This window comes from Macrobrachium nipponense, chromosome 4, assembly GCF_015104395.2.
Source record: "Macrobrachium nipponense isolate FS-2020 chromosome 4, ASM1510439v2, whole genome shotgun sequence".
NCBI lineage: Eukaryota > Metazoa > Arthropoda > Malacostraca > Decapoda > Palaemonidae > Macrobrachium > Macrobrachium nipponense.
The window spans coordinates 92394346-92413852 of record NC_061100.1 but is presented as its reverse complement, the minus strand read 5'-3'; the positions used below and the strand labels follow the sequence as shown (position 1 = coordinate 92413852).

General features: G+C 34.8%; 1 protein-coding gene across 1 annotated transcript in view; it reads right to left on the bottom strand.

Moving 5' to 3' along the window:
* Positions 1–3609: 3609 nt before the first annotated feature.
* LOC135211673 (uncharacterized) overlaps positions 3610–19507 on the bottom strand; it is a 17501-nt gene continuing 1603 nt past the window's right edge. The window contains exon 2 of the mRNA XM_064244941.1: positions 3610–5281. Within this exon, the coding sequence (XP_064101011.1) occupies positions 4302–5279 (978 nt within the window). The 5' untranslated portion in view covers positions 5280–5281 and the 3' untranslated portion in view covers positions 3610–4301. The remainder of the gene's footprint in view (positions 5282–19507) is intronic.

Genomic DNA, 19507 nt, shown 5'->3' with positions numbered 1-19507 from the left:
TGATTGGGGGTTCATCTACAATCATTCCATCATTGCTTCTGAGATGGTACTTGAACTTTTTCACTCAAAGGTCAAAACGAAAGTGCGAGGGTGTCTGCAGAGTATCTGCACAACTGTTTTCCTGGCCTCTGTGTTCATGATTTCTTTAAATTTGTGGCATAACATAAAATCAAACGAAAATCTTGTTTGACTTCTTGCCGACGCAGATCATACGACGGAAGAAGTTTGCTCTTCATGAAAATTATTGTTACGCAGCTGTAACTGACATTCGTATAAATCAATGTTATCCATTACATCATTATTAACAACGGGACTAACCATAACGTTATCTTCTTTTTATGAAGAAAAAGATTTTTGTTTTGATGCCTACTGTGCTGCTGCATTACGTAGATATTTTTAAAACGTCATAGCAGAAACGGTCCAACGCCACCTCTGAGGGTAAATTTGATCATCAAAATGAAAGTTGTATTTTTCAACTGTTAGTGCTCTACGATACCATCATAGTTTAATGATTTAAAAAATCATGATTTATACATATATTTTCGTCGTTTATGACAACTGAGTCTGAAGGAGTATTACTGGATCTGATATCTACATTTCGAAAAATAGGAATTGTGAACTATACAAGAATCAGCGCTGAAAAATGCTCTGAGAGTAAAACCATATGTATCAGAGGGAGTCTTCTGACAATATAAATACATCTACTGCAACGGAAACTTTCTGTAATTTAACCTTTGTGCTCCAATTACGAATAGTCCTGTGGTATAATTTATGGACCTTTAGAAAAAGACTTGACATTTCAAGAGAGTTGCATTGGACTTATATGCAAATACACACACGCAATCATCATAGCCTCCATACCATATGAGGCAAAGGGCCTCTGTGAAATTCCGCACTCATGCTTTTCTTTGTGGCATTAATTCCACAAATCCCCACTCACCTCCAACCTTCCATTTCACAATTCTCATCAAAGTAGAAGAAGAAGCAGCCACTTTTTTCTCATTTTTCCATTAAACACTAAGAATACCAAATTACATCTACGTTGTATAACACAATGTAAAATAAAACAACATTTCCTGTGACAAAGATGATTCCAGTGTAAAATCTTTGTGCATACTCGCATGTTGACGTCATGTAGGTCTAAGATAAATGGTTGACCAGCTGCACGTGTCAATTATGGAGGGGACGACCATAGTATGTGCAACAGGGGAACCCAGATGCGTGCATTGCAGTGAGGGTCACTCATCATCATCGAATTATCTGTAATGCTCCCCAGTTTGAGAAGGAAATCTAGGCAATACGAGTCACAATAAAGTCCCGAGAGAGGATACAAGACAGCGTTTGATTTTTTCGACCACGGTTGCAATACACAATTCTTCACGAAGTAATGAAGTCATTTAAGTAAGAAATGTAAAGAACAATACAGGCATAGAAACAAAAGCAGACACTCTCGGAGAATCACTACGAGAAACTGACGAATCAGTAAACAACAGTTTTTCAAGACCACTTCTCAAATAAATAGTCAGTTAGTTAGAAAACACCATAGGAAACCTAAGTCGGTTGAAACCTATTCTCTGTCAAATGTGCAAGTACCAATTGCTGTTGGGGTATCTGCCTTCATATGGCTGAAAACTGGTCCAGTGCCAGAGTTCTTTGCCGTTTATACCTCTCTGGGGGCTAAGCTAACATTTGCTAGTCTCTAGCACTTTAGTGGTGGTTCTACTTCTTCAGAGGTAGAGCCGCAACCGCAAAGTTAAGGCGCTAACATCACAAACAAGTTAATGTACTATCTTAATAGAAAATCTAATGTACTATCTTCAGAGAAAAGTTAATGTACTATCTTCAGAGAAAAGTTAATATACTATCTTTAGAGAAAAGTTATGTACTATCTTCAGAGAAAAGTTAATGTAATATCTTCAGAGAAAAGTTAATGTACTATCTTCAGAGAACAGATCAACTCAGACAGAAGCTTCTGTATCAGCGGAGCTACTTAAGGAAACTGCCGTGAAGCGTTCCGTTGAGAATGCGTATTAACTACAGAAACAAGTAAAATATGCGTCGAAGTTTCTTCGGCGAAATCGAGTTTTCTGTGCAGCGTATAATCAAGGTCGTAGACAATAGAATCTATCGGTGGTCTCGGTATAATGCTGTATGAGCCGCGTAAACCACGGCCCGGTGATAGACTATCCTGTATCGCTGCCAGAAGCACAATAATTATGGGTAACTTTAACCTTAAATAAAATAAAAACTACTGAGGCTAGAGGGCTGTAATTTGTCATGCTTGCTGAATAGGGGTTGTAAGATCAACACAACAATCTGCAGCCCTCTAGCCTCTGTAGTTTTTAAGATATGAGGGAGGGCAGAAAAAGTGCGAACAGAAAAAAGTGCTAACAGACATACAAATTCGGCATAATAGTCTCCTTTTACGAAAGCTAAAAATCTGTATTTTGGAAAATGTCATATCTACCTAAGACCCAAACTAAACGACAGTGAAATCCCTGCACAAAATAGTAAAAGGACTTAAAGTCATGAAAAATCTTTCTAATGGTTCCAAACCTTCATAAATTCTCCTCCATATGATCAGTAAAACTTCCAGGGACTATGAGCTAAATATGAAACTTGAATGGATTATTCATAAGATGTTTATCACTAAAATTGCACTGTAAAAATAGGTAACCCAAACATTCCTTACCAAAAAGAATGTTAAGTATTCTCGCGATTACTCAGTTCCCGGGACTTCTGAACGTTTGGAATGACTAATATAAATTAAAAGTTTTCGAGTCGTATCCAACACACCCTCTTATGGTAGTCAGAATACAGAACAAAATGTTACGCTGATACACTTTTCATTACAAGTGATGCTTTGTTATGAGGTTACTGGATATTTTCTTTATATATATCCCTTTAAAGTTTAATACATTCATTCACTTGTTGATTTGTTGGTACCCAACAGCTATTGTACTCGTAGGTTTGACCGGAATCTGTGAAACGATTATTTACTTTACAAAACTTAACAATTTGATGATGTCCATTTTAAAAATAAACCCGGAAATTTTTAACGGTGGTTTTTGTGCCGGAGGGATTTTTGGTTTCGTCAACTGTAGAAATTTATCAGAAACTTAAAAAAAACTCAGCTGGTTGTTATTTTACCGCATTTCCATTTGAAATGAAAGCTAGTCATGACAAAAGCGAAAAATAACATTCGCTCCAAATATATCCGAAGAATTAAATTCCACAGATAGGCTTCGTCTCTTGGTGTAAACTTCGGGATACTGCTATCCTGAAGTTATAATAATGTGAGCATCAAACACTGCATTAAAAAATCTAGGCTATAGCGTCAACAGGAGAGTCAAGACATTAAAATCCGTGGTGGCTCCAAAGGAAATTTCGTACTATTTGACGAAAATTTGTATCACTTTGAAATGACCCACTTAGTTTGGTGGGCAAGATATTATATATATTTTTGGGGTAAAGCCTCTGAAACCGCCACAGAAGTCAAATATAAAATACATAACAATGGATTTAATCATAATGGCATGTTATACAAATATTATCATGAATAAAATAATAATCTAACATTAAGAAAAAAGTGTAAATTGGCATGGACAATTACATGTACAAATAGGTATAAATTTCAGTATTCACTAATTGTAACGAGTGTTGAAAATTACAAAAACAAATGCCATTTCAGAACCAGCGGTTAATTCTGGGAAAGCATGGCAGGACAAGTGGGCGAAATTCAGTGAAAGAGAGCATTGCTGATCCTTGTGTATTTAATAAACCTCGCCAATTGTGTAAACGGAAAAAAATTCTCTGGGATAAAGTATGTTGTCGGTCATCTCATCATTTCGAAACAATTATGTGAATACAGATAACGGCTGACATATTTTTTTTTAAATTTACTCAAACTTTTTTTTATTTGTATATAAAGTATCACCTGAAACACATAGGCACATTTCACCGCTATTCATAAACACAAGCAGTTCGGTAGACACTGAAATATTTTCCTGGTGACCAACACGCAAGGAGCAAATGCCAAATTGAGAATTTCTTTTTCCCAGCTTTTCCGATACTGAATTTCTTCAGTCAAGGAAGTCTTTAGAAAGAGACCTCAAGCAGTAAGTACATCACTTCAGAGCTCAAACCTGGCACAAACGGGACACAGGTAAACTGACGTGACAATGACCCTTGCTACACAGTTAGGAATTTTGACGATGCTCTTCTGGTGATCTTGCCCTCTCTCTCGCATGCTCATGAACAAAATCATCCCATTTTTGCGATTTCACCTTCAAAGGATTCTGTTACAGAGTGTTTTTAATACTCGTCATAACATCTAGGGGATCTTTGTGCTTGGGAATCCCTGGCACATGTGGAAGGAATCCGAGGTAATGGAGGAGCAGAAAAGATAACCAAGCTCCTCTAGTTTTTGCCCTCCCTATTTGTACCGCTTTCGCTAAAGGATACAGCAAACTGCCGCTTCCTGTTGGGCGTTGAGCTTCAAGGGCCGAATCAAGTTTTATCCTCTGCGACGTTCTTGACCTTATATAACGTTCGGTTTTTGATGGTAAGTAAGGGTTGTCCATGGATGATAATGGCGGTTTTGGATACAAATATTGGATCTTCCATTTAGTAAGTGGATTTGACAATGGATCGATTTTACCTTTCAGACGAAATCTATTTCTTCCGTGAGAAGGAAGTCGGTATGGAATGCCTAAATACACGTTTCCTCTGTGCTTCACTATAATATTTTTATTACTGTTGAGTACAGTTCCATATATTCTGTTTCTATCTAATTTTTCGAACATATCGCTGCTACTAATGCCCACGCCCTCGTTCCGTCGTACACCTCCAAAAATGGCACCTGGGGCAAGTTTATATACGAGGGTCTGTTGCCCGTTATAATCGTCAAGAGTAAGCACGGCGACATCATCAGAATTCTGCTGACGAGATAAATCCCTGACGTGCGGAATAACACCAACCCCATTGATCTCGTTATCTTGGAGAGAGGAAGGTGCTGAATATTCATTTGGGCCAGAGAAGGGCGTTTTACGGCGTGGCGAAAACCTTCTGAAGAGGTTCTGTCCTTGAAGAGAAGAAGCGTGACTGGAACAGCGCATGCAAGTTCTTCTTTGAACCCTGACTGTTAAAGGATTTCGATGATCCCAGAGTTCTGACGGAGACCAGTCGGTGGCATCATCAATGGCCTGAGATGTGGTCTCACCACAGTAACACGCAGTCACTGTAATCATCATTAGGAAGCACGCAGAGGCAACACGCATGGCTGGAAAAACAGAGGCTTTATTAGAAAAAATTCAAACAAAGATACAGATATCTTAAATAACAAAATGACGACGCAAACACAGGATATCTATGTAAATTCATAGCAAATCTTGGTCACTGTCAGTCATCGATTTTACGATCTGTATTATTCCAGACATTGGTTTTGAAAGTTGCTGAACTATTTGCTTGAATCTCTACCTTTCTTGCGTGTGGCACGCATCCAATTTCCATCTACTACCGGGACTGCAGTATATAGCTTTGATAATAATGACCCTTCCTCTCCATATCTAAGCTTGAGATCACATTGTGTTTTACTTCTGTGAATTCATGTGACTTTCTTCTGTCAAAGTGAGTATGAATCTAAGAAGGGAATAACCAGTTACATTTACACATAAAACATACGCATTCGGAAACAAACGGGTAAAACAACGTTATTGAAGGTTCGTTACTTAGGGAAATGCAATGAATAATCACACAATGTGTTTTCAATACAAAGATCAGTGTCAAGTTTGAACATTTTTTATCTATTCTCTGAATGAGGTCAATTAAACGAAAATGTCAATCTGACTAAAAAAAATCACATGAAAAAATGTAAGAGAAAATATTTAATAAGTAATAAAGACCTTGGTTATAACACTTAAACAGCATCAAAATTCGAAAGCCTTTTAGAGGGGTTGCACAGTAATTCCTTTTATTCGAAAAGAAAATCCTTCGAAAAGAGTCACCTTTATGTTTCTCGTCTTTTTGCTGAAGGTTACTGAAGTAAGTGAAAAAGAGGTCCATACAATGCACCTTACTATGCAGTGTTTAGAGAAGAATGTTCTCTTCTAATGATAATATCTTAACATGTTAATATCTTAATATGAATAACACATTAGACATTATGGCTCGATGGATCTACTTCAGTTGACGGTTCCTCTGTGTTTAAAAGCTCTGGTAAACAACAATTTCGTCGAAGTACCCACTTATTTGTATAGCCATAGAACACAGTTCACTAGTCAATGACTCCTTTGACTTGAACAGCTGCCAATTTTAAAATGGTTAAAAAACTAAAACCGAGCTAGAACATGGATAACTCTGCCTTCAGTAAGAAAGTATTTTAACTCCAGTTCATCATATTTATCTTTTCCAATATGTTGACTGAATTCTATTTGGCAGTGGGAGAAAATCCTAAAAGACCAAGTTTAGTGACAACTTTTTTTTGGTATCTCATAAAAAAGAAGAAGTAAAAATCAGGAAATATTTAAATACTATTCATATCCATCTCTCTCTCTTTCTCTCCTTTACTGAGTGAATTATAAAAATCTCGCAAGATTGCAACTCTGCTCATGCAATTAGAATGGATAACCAAAGGCGCGAGCAATTTATATACTAATTTCGTGAATACTAGTTCACGATTTGTTTAATTACCCTAATACTCTGCAACGATTATTGTGTAGGATATGATTAATATAGTTATCAAACTATACTGTGGGATATGATTAGTATAATATTCTGCAATTATTAATGTGAAGGATAATGATTAGTATAAGTATTCCAGTACTCTGCAAAGATTACTGTGTTGGATATAATTTGTATGGTTATCCTAATATTCTGTAAAGTTTACTGTGCAGGATATGATTAGTAGTTACCCTAATATTCTGCAGCGATTACCGTGTAGGATGATTAGTAGTTACCCTAATATTCTGCAGCGATTACCATGTAGGATATGATTAGTAGTTACCCCGATATTCTGCAACGATACCGTGAAGGATATGATTAGTAGTTATACGAATATTCTGCAGACTATTGTGTAGGATATTATTAGTAGTTCTCCTATTATTCTGCAACGATTACTGTGTAGAATATGATTAATGTAATTATTCTAATACTCTGCAACGATTGCTACTGTTTAGGGTGTTAGTATGGATATCCAAATATTCTGCAATGATTACTTTGGAAGATATGATATGTATGGTTATCCTAATATTCTGCAACCAATACTAGGTTAAGATTAGTACAGTTAAGCCAGTATTGTGCAACATTAAAGTTTTATTTACATAACAGTGACAGTAACAATAACCAGAGAGATGGAACATTTCAAACAGCAAATTCTTCCTTTCTCCAGCATTAATGTCAGATTGCGAGGCATTATGAATCACTTGGTTTCTCAGGCGAGCCAGAGATGAATGACGGAGTGCACGCTTGGTGATGTGCGTCCGCAAGAAAATGTTGGATAGTAACGAAACCGCAAATAGCATTCATTCCCTTTCCCACGTTATCTGCTCACCAGATGTCTCGTCGCAAGAGGCTTAGGGCTCATTTTCGGCCTAATAGGCAACGCCTTGCATGTGCAATTTACGTCCCCTCTCCCGCGACAGTGCGAGAGCTCTTCAAAAGCAGTTCTCAATTTGTCTTTCCTCGACATGAAATCAATAACGTTAGTCGTCGAAAATATATTAAGCGTTACAAATAAAAAGAAAATACCTTTACGTAAAAAGTGTAAGGTTAATGATAGTAAAAAAAAATGTGGCATCCCCGAGAGCATTAGAAATTAAATTTTACGTGAGAGGGAGATATGTATCTTAACTGACATAGATAATGAACAGCAGTGGATGCTATAACAACTACTAAAGAAAAGTTTGGAAATTTTGGAATAAAATTTGGTCATTTCACAATCCTCAGAGTTATCATTATCTCCTTCGGTGATCGAGATAAAAAATGTAGTACACTCGAAGGCGAAGTAATGGCTTGAATTTTTCAGTAATAATAATGATAATAATAATAATAATAAAATAAATCTAATAAATAATATAATAATAAATAATAAATAATGATAATAATAATAATAATAATAATAATAATAATAATAATAATAATAATAATAATAATAATAATAACACAATCCACCTCGCATTGTGATCGAACCCACACCCCTCAAGTGAAAGCCAAGGACGTTACCAAATGTACCTCAGAGATAACTAACGGTAAAAAACTAGATATGACAAAAGCGACTCGTCTGACATAGGTACATTAAAGTGGATGAATGAATAATGAACTCTAGGCTATTTAAAGACAAGCACTGTGCTACTTTCAGCATTCAAACGTTTAAAATAGTGACAAAAAGTGAAGTAAAATCTGTTTTTGCTTGATCAGTGCAGAAATTCGTCTGGTTGTCCTTGTGTATAGGACGTTGAAGTGAAGTGACATTGATGACACTGGGGAGCTTTCGTTTTTCGAGCCATGTCCTTTTGTGTTTCAAATTTCGATGCTCAACTTTCGAAACTTTTGAAATCATTGTAGGTCTAAGTCTGGCAGAGAAGAATAAGAATGAGAATAAAGTGAGCAGCAACTAAAATTGTGGTGAATGTACGTCCCAGGCTACTACACCCCATAGCCTGAATTAAGAACTGTCACCATCAACGTGGCTTTCTAGTTTGGCTTTCTAGTTCAGTGACAGAAACGCCTCTATGTTATATCAACACAATATCAAATCAAATTACTAAGAAGGTTTGACTGACAAATTTATCTTTCTTCTTGTGAGTTTGAAATACAGCGTCTATATTGGATACTGGCAATAGAATGGCTCTCCGTTAAATAAAGTGCGTCGATAGCGCTTGTCCCGCATCCATTAAAAGGAAAATGTGGGTAAAATCAAAACAGCAACTCAGTGCGTGCATGCGTCATCACTTTCGATAGCCATAAACTGTGAAGAAAGTCGGCCACAGCAACTTTCCCTATCTTGCGCATGTTGCGATTACTTACATCACGCGCAATCAGGCCACCGAATATTCATCTTCAAGTGGTTTACAAAATAAACATATTGAATGTTTGACATAAAAAACGCTCCAGAATTTTTAAGGACAAGCGTTTCATAAACTTGCATTACTCAGTGCCTAACATGGTTACACGCAAAGGGTAATAGCGTAACCAAATCCCGAGTTGTTTTTACTGACGCAGCAACTACCATCTTTCACTACGGACTATTCTGAATTACTCAAGTAACTTTAGATAAATACAAAAATAAACGACCTTGACGCCATCAGTTATAGAAATAGCACAAAGAAGATTGCTTTTACATGCCGATTATTGTTATTTAATTAGCACACATTAGGATGCTCTTTAATTTTGTATCCGATTAATATTAATGATAATGTATAGAGAACACTGATTCACTGACTCTCTCTCTCTCTCTCTCTCTCTCTCTCTCTCTCTCTCTCTCTCTCTCAAATCTATGAGAAAACAATAACAATAAGTCTTTACATTTTTAAACATCTTACTATATATTTATTGATTCAACTATTTCGCAACAATCATGTACAGATTTTAGTCCGTAAAGCAACAGAAATTATTGTTAAAGACTTTATCTTGTCTTCTTTTCAAGCTACTGACACTGATTTTATGACTAGTAATTACAAGTGTTATTTATTTCACCATACTTCCTCATTTCCGTCACCTTTGATCCTGTTCTACTTCCAAGGATTATACAGTTAGAGTAGAGAAGTACATAAAGTGAACAGAGAAACTATTTTACTGAGCGTAATCAGTACTAGGCGAGGCTTATCAATGAAATCATGAAAGAAAATTACCATATCTGAAGACAACCTGTTCAAGACTAAGTGCCATGACTTTCTATCTTATCTACATTCATTCCTTTACCACTCCATCAATAGGACATAATTAACTTCATATCTGCAGGTCAATGACCCTATTTCATAGAACAGTTAGATGTTGGATTACCTTAATTTTAAATGAATTAATATATACAATAGAAAATTTGCAAGACGACAGGAAAGGTTTGGAAGGTGCATATATGGCCACAAGAATGTACGTTGCAAGGAACCTTTACTGATATATCAGAAGTTGACTTGAAATCTAAGCTGGTGTGATAAACGATCAATGGGAATGTTTCTGAAAATGTGAGCCGAATTTGATTGAGGTATCATTATTTCATCAACATGTGAATTACAGTCAACTTTCAAATACAGACAAGAACATTCAAAGGTTGAACGAGAGACATATATATGAAGCAATGACCAAGGTTCAACAAGTGTGAGCAACAGATAAATAGATTCAATTTCGTTATCTTTGTACACATGTGTTTAATTATGACGTGTGTAAAGGCACACACACACACACACACACACACACGCACACAATTTCCCTAGGGTAAGATGGCTTCCGAGAAAAACAAGTCACAGCAACAATCCTCCTGATTCTGATTGTTACCCTTTATGTCATTATTTGTTGTGAATCCGTGTCTTCTTTGTTCATTGTACGTAGTCTGCTTGAAAATGCCATTGAGTACAATAGCAAAAGATCTCGTATTCTGTTATATAACATTTCTTGTGGTCAAATATTGATTATATATGCATATATATATATATATATATGTATATATATATATATATATATATAGATATACTATATATACATATATTAGTATGTATATAATATGTAATATATATATATAGATATATATATATATATACATATTAGTATAATAATATATATTATACATAAATAAATTTCTAATGCGTCCCTGTCAAATGAATATCGAATTTTTTTTTTATTTTAACGCGGAAACTACTTTAGGTACTACATACAGAATCCAACCAGTCCTGTAGATCTAACTGTGAATATTAAATGAGTTAATTTTGAGGGAGATTGCGTGACTGGTTTGCCACTTGTGTTCCAAAGATCTTTGTAGTATAAATGAATTCCGTTATACTGCTATCTCCTGGGGCACCTTGGTTAACCGCAGTTCACGTTGTAGCGTGTCATTCAGTTAAATTCGTTCCCCGATGACATGTTTAATAGTAACAGGACTAAATACCGTGCAAGCTATGAAAATACGCTTAAAACCGATTCCACATCTCGTTGAAACCACAAGAATATGTCCGTCTTAAAGATAACCGTTTTTAAACTGTATCACCGTCGACCAGGTGGCGTCCGAGGTAAACACCCTACGGGAAAGCGTTGGCCGTCTGTTTTCAACCTCAACGAAAATATTCCGTTTAGTTTAAGTGACCCAAAACATGTTTCACTGCCACAGCTGAAGATGTCATCTTCTCTCTTCTTTCATGGAGAATACCTTATATATATATATATATATATATATATATATATATATATATAATATATATATATGTATATATAATATTTATAATATATTATATATATATATATATATATATCTATATATATATATATATATAATATGATATATATATATATAGTATGAATTAATACTATATATATATATATAATATATATATTATATATAGGTTTTTTGCCACGAAGGAAAAAAATTGAAAAGCGAGATAGCCAAGTACTCGGTCCTGTTCGGACCCTTTACTGAGGCATATTTTTTTCCCTCAGTAAAGGGTCCGAACAGGACCGAAAGTACTTGGCTATCTCGCTTTTTCATTTTTTTTCCTTCGTGGCAAAAAACCTTTATTTATACATAGCATCACGTTTTATATACTTCGTGATCAAGTTATTCATATATATATATATATATATATATATATATATATATATATATATATATAATGCAGTCGACGACACTCCTAACATTCGATTTTAGCTTATCAAAACTTTTTGTGGGAATTTCTAAAAGCATACTTTTTCGAAATTCACAACTAACTTGCCATTTTCATATTTAAAAATGTTGTAAACGGTAGTGCGTTTTCATTTAACCATGCCGTGGACAAAGCGATTTTCTGGACGAACAGGAATTTCATTGTTTTACCTGAGCACTTACAGAGAGAGTATTTATCACTTCATTAAACTCTGCATTCGTTCATAAGTGTATGCGAAATAAGCCTGAATATTTTCTCTATGAAGAGAAATGGTTTAAATGCGACACCGAGTGAACTGAGATATGAGGAACATTAATTTTCACAGATGTTCGTGATGTTGACATACGCGAGGGTTTGAATTACGTTGGTAACACGTGCTGAGTATTTCAGTACTTGGTCATTTCATAGAGATTTCGTTGTGGGACATCTGTTATTTAAGCTGACCAAAGACAAAATTTCAGTCTCTTCGTCAAACAAAATGTAATGGATTTTATGCGTACTTAAACTTATGGTTAATAACAGATGACGTCTTTGCACACATGAAAATAGTCTTAACTCCTGAACGTTTTTTTTCTAATTATTCACAAAGCTAGAATGTCGAAATAATAAATATTTTACTCAGACATTTGCCACCTGTTTGCTGCCAGTTTCACATGTGCCACCGATATACATACATACATACATACATACATACATACATATATATATATTATATATATATATATATATATTATAATATGTGTATATATGTATAAATGTATATATATATAATATATATATATATGTGATATATATAATATTATATATATATGTATATATGTACTATATATATATATACACGTATATAGCACTGTATATAACCAGACATCCAGTTCTTAACGTCTGAATTAAAGAATACATTAAATTGTCTTCAACAAATATCACTTTAACTCTGGCTAAAACTCAACAATTTTGCTATTGAGAAATACATTGTTTCACGTGTCTTCGTGAACACAGGATTCATATGTGGCCGAAGTTCTGACTGTGTATGTGAGTATAATATTGAGAACGCTGTAGTACAGTTCTGGATTACAAATAAATTCAAAGACTGCTGGTGAAAAATCTGTATGTCAAGTGAAAATCAAGGTTGGTGACTAAACAGCTGTATCTCTGAAAAATCAAAGAAATGCCATTAATGGTCGTTCTGGATTCATACCAGATTTTAAAAAGATTTATAAACAAAAGAATATAACAATCTGAATTGTTTTCTGGGAAACTAAAAACAGTTCCGTTGGTGTGTGATGCTGCCATTATTATGTTGCTACGCAGTGGTGGATTTAAGAAGGGGGGCGGGCACTGGTGACGTGAGCCCCCATTGATATGAATAATAGAACATCGTTTTCTTTTAATAAATAATTTTTATTTGCAAACATTTGCTTGGTTAATGATTATTTCAACAATAACAACAACTGTACAACAACAAAAACAATAATAACAACTGTGAGTATAAATATGTGTGCATACATACGTACATGCATGTTGATATATATGTACCGTATATATATATATATATATATATATATATATATATATATATATATATATATATATATATTATATATATGATAATCTGTGTCGCCCCCCAGGGAAGATTTCTAGATGCTCCACTGTTGGCGAGTTCAGGGAAGTATAGAGAATCATGTGACTGGCAAACTATTAATAATAATCCAAATTTTACTGATGTGATCAAAGTAAGTGTGTTTAAAGATATATTATGAATCTGAGATATAAAATGTCATGATCAAATCTATCTGACCTATAAATTTACGTCAATCGTGTATTTTTGGTTGTATGAACCTTCTTACAATTAAGATGATACGTTGTAGACTTCATGACTGCATTGCATTTTGATTCTCCAATAGAAATTCTTTCCTGTTAAGATAAGGAAAATGGAATTTGACTGTCAGGGCTGCTGGACATCTCTCTGTGCTCCACAAGAAAACGAAAACTCTTAACTTACTCCTTTTCCTCTCAAGGTGATGCAACTTAGTATTGTACCACAACGGAGAGAGAGAGAGAGAGAGAGAGAGAGAGAGAGAGAGAGAGAGAGAGAGAGAGAGTCCACTCTCACTTTCTCTTGCTCTCCCTCACGACTCTACCAAATTTATACAATATTTTATTTTCACTGGGAAGCAAAAGGAGAGGATAGATAGGTTATTGACTCAAACGTGTGTGAAGTTAGACAAACACAAACACGCATAAACATTCCTGTGCACTGCACACTCATCAACATATTTCTCAGTACGCGACTCTATTTCTCATATGTGAGTCAGTATTTACCTTCATGAAACACTTGAAGAGAATACGCAGGAGTCACGCATTAGGATGGAAGAATCAGAAATATTTTTGTTTTGCTCAGGTGTAACAAGAATGAAATGTAGATAACAATGGTAAATGTTCAAAAATAATAAAGCCGAAAATGAAGAGGCCTTCATTTTCTTCTACGCCTGAAGAAATCTTACGGGTACATTATGGGGAAAGGGCTTGCTCATTGCACCATACACAATACCTTTACATATATTGATATCCTCAGGGCACAGATTAGGATTAAATTTTTCCCAAATAACAAAATGATTTTGAAATGTCAACATAGTCCAGGTTACCGTTAGAAACACCAAAGCTTAATCCATATCCCAAAACCGCTGTGGTAGCACTCTCCACTGATTTGTCTGATAAATTAATCATGAAGTCCACGTTGGCATGCTAAGTCCAATCGCTTTCAGCAATAAGGTTCTTCAGCTTGAATAGAAGCTTCCTTTCGAGACGGTTGCAGCACTTCCACAATTTCCCGTAGCAATAATCCAGCTTTAATTCAAGCTGAAGAACCTTATTGCTGAAAGCGATTGGAATAGGCATGTCAACGTGGACTTCATGATTAATTTATCAGACAAAACCAGATAGCGACTTTGGGATGTGGATTAAGCTTTGGAGTTTCTAACGGTAATCTGGACTAAGTTGACATTTCAAAATCGTTTTGTTATTTGGAAGAATTTTATCATAATCTATGCCCTGAGGATATCAATATAAGTAAAAGGTATTGTGTATGATGCTGTGAGCAAGCCTTCTCCCCTTAATGTATCCGTTAGATTTCTTCAGGCCTATAACAAATGTGAAAAGACGAAACAGTGCAAGTAACAAAAGTAGATAAGTCTAATGCGATGGTAATAATGAATAAAAGTAACTATATAAATAAAATAATGGCATTGCTAAATGATACTGATACTTACAACAAATTGACGTCTGATTCTACACAGACAGTGAACTCCCATTTTAATAAACAAATTAAATCCATTCTAAAAGGCTTGGACCATTTAATTAATTGAACAGTTTACACCGCGATGCGCCTCCCTACCTTACTTATATGTATGGTTTAGTCAAGACACACAAAATCAATAACCCTATCAGACCAATCATTAGTTCAGTGGGCTCAGTTACGTACAATTTATCTAAATGGCTTATAAAAAACAATGTTTATTTTATAAACAAATTGAATAGTTTAAATTTGAATTTTGATTTTAATATGGTTAGTTTTAATGTCGTCTCTTCATTTACAAAAGTGCCTGTAGATGATTTACTTGAATTTTCGGAGGATGATTTAGAACGTCATGATATTCCCTTAACTGTATCAAACCTCATTAGTCTTACAAGGTTATGTGTCAAAGATAGTAAATTTTGTTTTAATATGGAATTTTTTGTACAATAGTTGGCATGGCTATGGGTAATCCCTTGTCTCCTATCCTTAGCCATATTTACATGGAATTTTTTTAGACAAAACTCCTACAAAGAATTTTGCCCCAAAAAGTTGTATGGTTTAGGTATGTGGATGATATTTTCTGTATTTGGCCAGTTCACGAAAATCTTCAGGAATTCTTTATTAATCTCAATAATTTAGTCCCTTCTATAAAACTGACTGTAGAGGAAGAAGTTGTAATTTGAATATTCTTGATGTAACTGTCCATAGAAATTTCACCTTTTCAGTCTTTCGAAAGTCAACTAACATTGCCTCTTTTGTTTATTACTGCTCCAATCACCATCAAAATGTTGATTTCTCTGTTTTTTTCTGAAATGTTCTCAAGGGCTTTACGTGTCTGTAGCCATCAGTTTTTTGACGCCGAAATTAAAACTATTGACGATATTGCCTTGAAACTTAAATACCCAAAGACTTTTGTAGATGTGGCATGGAAAAGAGCTAGAAGAACATTTTATTTAACTAATAACAAACTTGAATTTAGTAAACATAACATTCTAAAATTACCGTATGATGAAAGGTTTTTAGAAATTCCTTGAATTTTAAAGCTTTTTGACATAAATGTTGTTTTCAGTAATATTAATGTCAAGAGTTTAGTAATAAAACATTCTCCTAAAGATCTTCCCGGCATAATACAGACAAACCGGTAAATCTCTTTCACAACGACTCAAACAGCACCAATATTCTGTGAGAACTGGACAAATATCGAATGCATTATTCGTTCATATGAGAGATTTAGATCATCCTATTAACTGGCGTCAAGCAAGAGCCTTAATCCCATGTAATGACATAGTTAGAGGGAATATAATTGAATCTTGTTTCATCAAGTCATAATGAAAAAAGCTGTAGATAAATATGAGCAACAAAATTAATATATTAAGTTTTTACATGTTTTGGACTGCATGGATACGTTTTAGTTTCTGTTAGGGTTAAATCTATGTATAAGTTTGATACCGTGTGATATCCGATAATCCTGGGTTATCTCTTTGATTTTTACCCTTTTGACAATTAACCATCTGGTATTCTTGATCTTTTTGTTTTCTTGGTAATTTTTTTTAACCGTATTTCATTCGTTCCTTGACAATGTCTTAGTAAAGATGAAAGCGCTTGGATTTCTGCTTTTCATTTTCCTGTGGTACTCGCTAATTGAATGAAGTCACGTGCATCTACAGTGATTTTTTAAAGCATATATATATATATATATATATATATATATATATATATATGTGTGTTATGTGTGTGTGTGTGTGTGTATTATATATATGTGTGTGTAATATTACAAACAATCTAACAGTATGGCAATGGGATGCTATCAGGTCCCACTTTTGCTATTGTTTTCATGAACTCTCTGGAGGAGATAACTGCCTTCTGGAATACCTAACCCTTTACGGAGGGCGGGTCAATGATGACAACTTCTTAGAATTTGCTATTATTACAATCAAAATATGATATACCATTAAACAAGAAATAATAACAAGTCATCATTTTAGACGCTTTAGTTTTAAGAACAGCTGTTATTTTAACAACGATGATTTAGATAAATACATTCACGGGAGTGAATTCTAATTTCTATAGCTAATGCTTTTTTTTTTTTTTTTGAACTTGAAGGTAATTCATTAACGATTCCATCGCGTACCATTAATGTATCTTTGACAACTGTTTCGCATTCAAAACTATTGAGGCACAACAACAAAAATGCTTAACGGCATTTCTTTTGCAAAATTTGCTGTAGCTACGGTCCCTAACTTGGCACTCCTTGCGAGTCTTTCGCTGATACTACATGAAGGTTTATGGTGAATTATACAAAACAATTAACCATCAATTTCCAGCTATTAACATGAAGCTGATTCCAAGAAACACTTCAACTATTGGCTGTCTTTTCAAATCTAAATGAAGAATCAGTCCTTTAAGGAACTTGGTGTGATACAAAATACATTGCCCAAGATGGGCATCAGGGGCACATGTCGACTGCACACACAAGTTCCTCGTCGTGGTGTTAGCCAGAGAATGAATCCAGGATTCTCTGCAATAAGAGAACATGTGAATAAAGTTAAATATCAAACAAAATCATGATGATATGAAAAACAGAGTAGAGCCTCCAACGACACACACCCACACATATGTGTGTGTGTGTGTCGTTCGAGGCTCTACTCTGTATTTCATAATCATCATTATTTTTGGAAATGAAAGCACAACGGCGTTGTAGGCGGTGATGATGAAACGGAAAAATAAATAATATATATATATATATGTATATGTGTGTAATATATATATATATATATATATATATATTATATATATATATATATATATATATTATCACCGTCGACAACGCCATTGTGCTTTCATTTCCAAAATTATCCACTCAACTACAGCCTCCCGTTTCAAAGTTCTCATTAACTCTGTGTTCCAACTGATATGGTGCCCAAATGAGACCTGCTGACACTTTCATGGACTGTTTTCCCCGGGGCAGCACGAACTGCCATTTGACTCCCATCATTCTTTTTGAAGCTCTTCTCTCAAATGACAAATTTTTTTTAGATAAGGTTCCACTGTTACGATATAATTCATGTCCATATAACAATGCAGATCGTACGAGAATAACGTAAAATCTAATTTTTGTATGACTTGTTTTATCGAAGTTCCAATATTTGACTTTTTTATTTTGTTGTTGTCTCATTAAATTCTTAAAGTGAACCTGTATTGGATACTATTGTTCTGAGATGTCTGCAGAACCTTTCCCACTAATTCTTTCCTCACCAAATGTTCTCTCGATCCTTTCGTATGTGTGCGTTCATTCCCTTGTGCCTCCATTTGGCAGATAAGCAATTAATTACTGAGCATGAAAAATAAATCATTCCTCCAGCCACGTCTGGCATACATCTCTCATTGTGAGGGTGCCTCAGCTTTTCCTTAACTTCTGATAGGGCTGAAGCTCTTTCACTGAATCAGTTCCTTTTTATACCACCTTAGTCCTTTAGCCATTGTTCCGTTGCGGTGACGAAGGGGTTTCATTCTTTCCAGTGGCCAAAGAAAACCAGGCGGGTCATCACATCTCTCGTTTTCTTCGCTACTCAGGCAAGATACATATTTCCTCATTGTTTCGTTCCTTCTGAGTATAAAAAAAAAGGGCAAAACTGAGATTTCCGTCTCTTTGGTCCTCCGCAAAAAGTAAAAGTAATTGATAGGTCTACTTTTCGTGCGGTGACAGGTTAGTCCCAAGACCACCGAGTCCACGTCACCAACAAAACAAGTCCTGGAATGGCGATAATCTTCAAGAAACGGAAAGCATCATAATACGAAAAGGAGAAAGATGAATCTTTTTCCCTACTTGCCTCATTCTTTGTTCGTGTTAATGAAGAAGTTACCCTTCCTTATTTTTAAAAAGTCGACCACTATGCCAACTCGGCATAATGATATAGGAGAGTGAAGATGAAAACTACTAAGAACTGAAATTTCTCTTGCAAAGGGAAGTATACGACGATGACATAACTCTTAATTGCAATTGTTGAGAAAATGAAATGACCACACACGGAAAGTCTCTTGAATATAAAGGTGACGGGATGATGCTCACTTCAAGATCTGAATCCATCAAAGGAGTGACAGGATAAGGGCGCGTGAATCCTTTCTATTCGGCGATTCGATTAATTTTCAAAACACGCAAATCTCCATAGCCGGCACTTCATCTATATAGCTATATATATATATATATATATAATATATATATATATATATATATATATATTATATATATATATATACATATATATATATATATATAATATATATATATATATATATATATAACTGAATCACGAAAATTTGGAACGTGATGAATATGTAAATAAAGGCAAAAGCCACGAAGAAAGGTGAGACA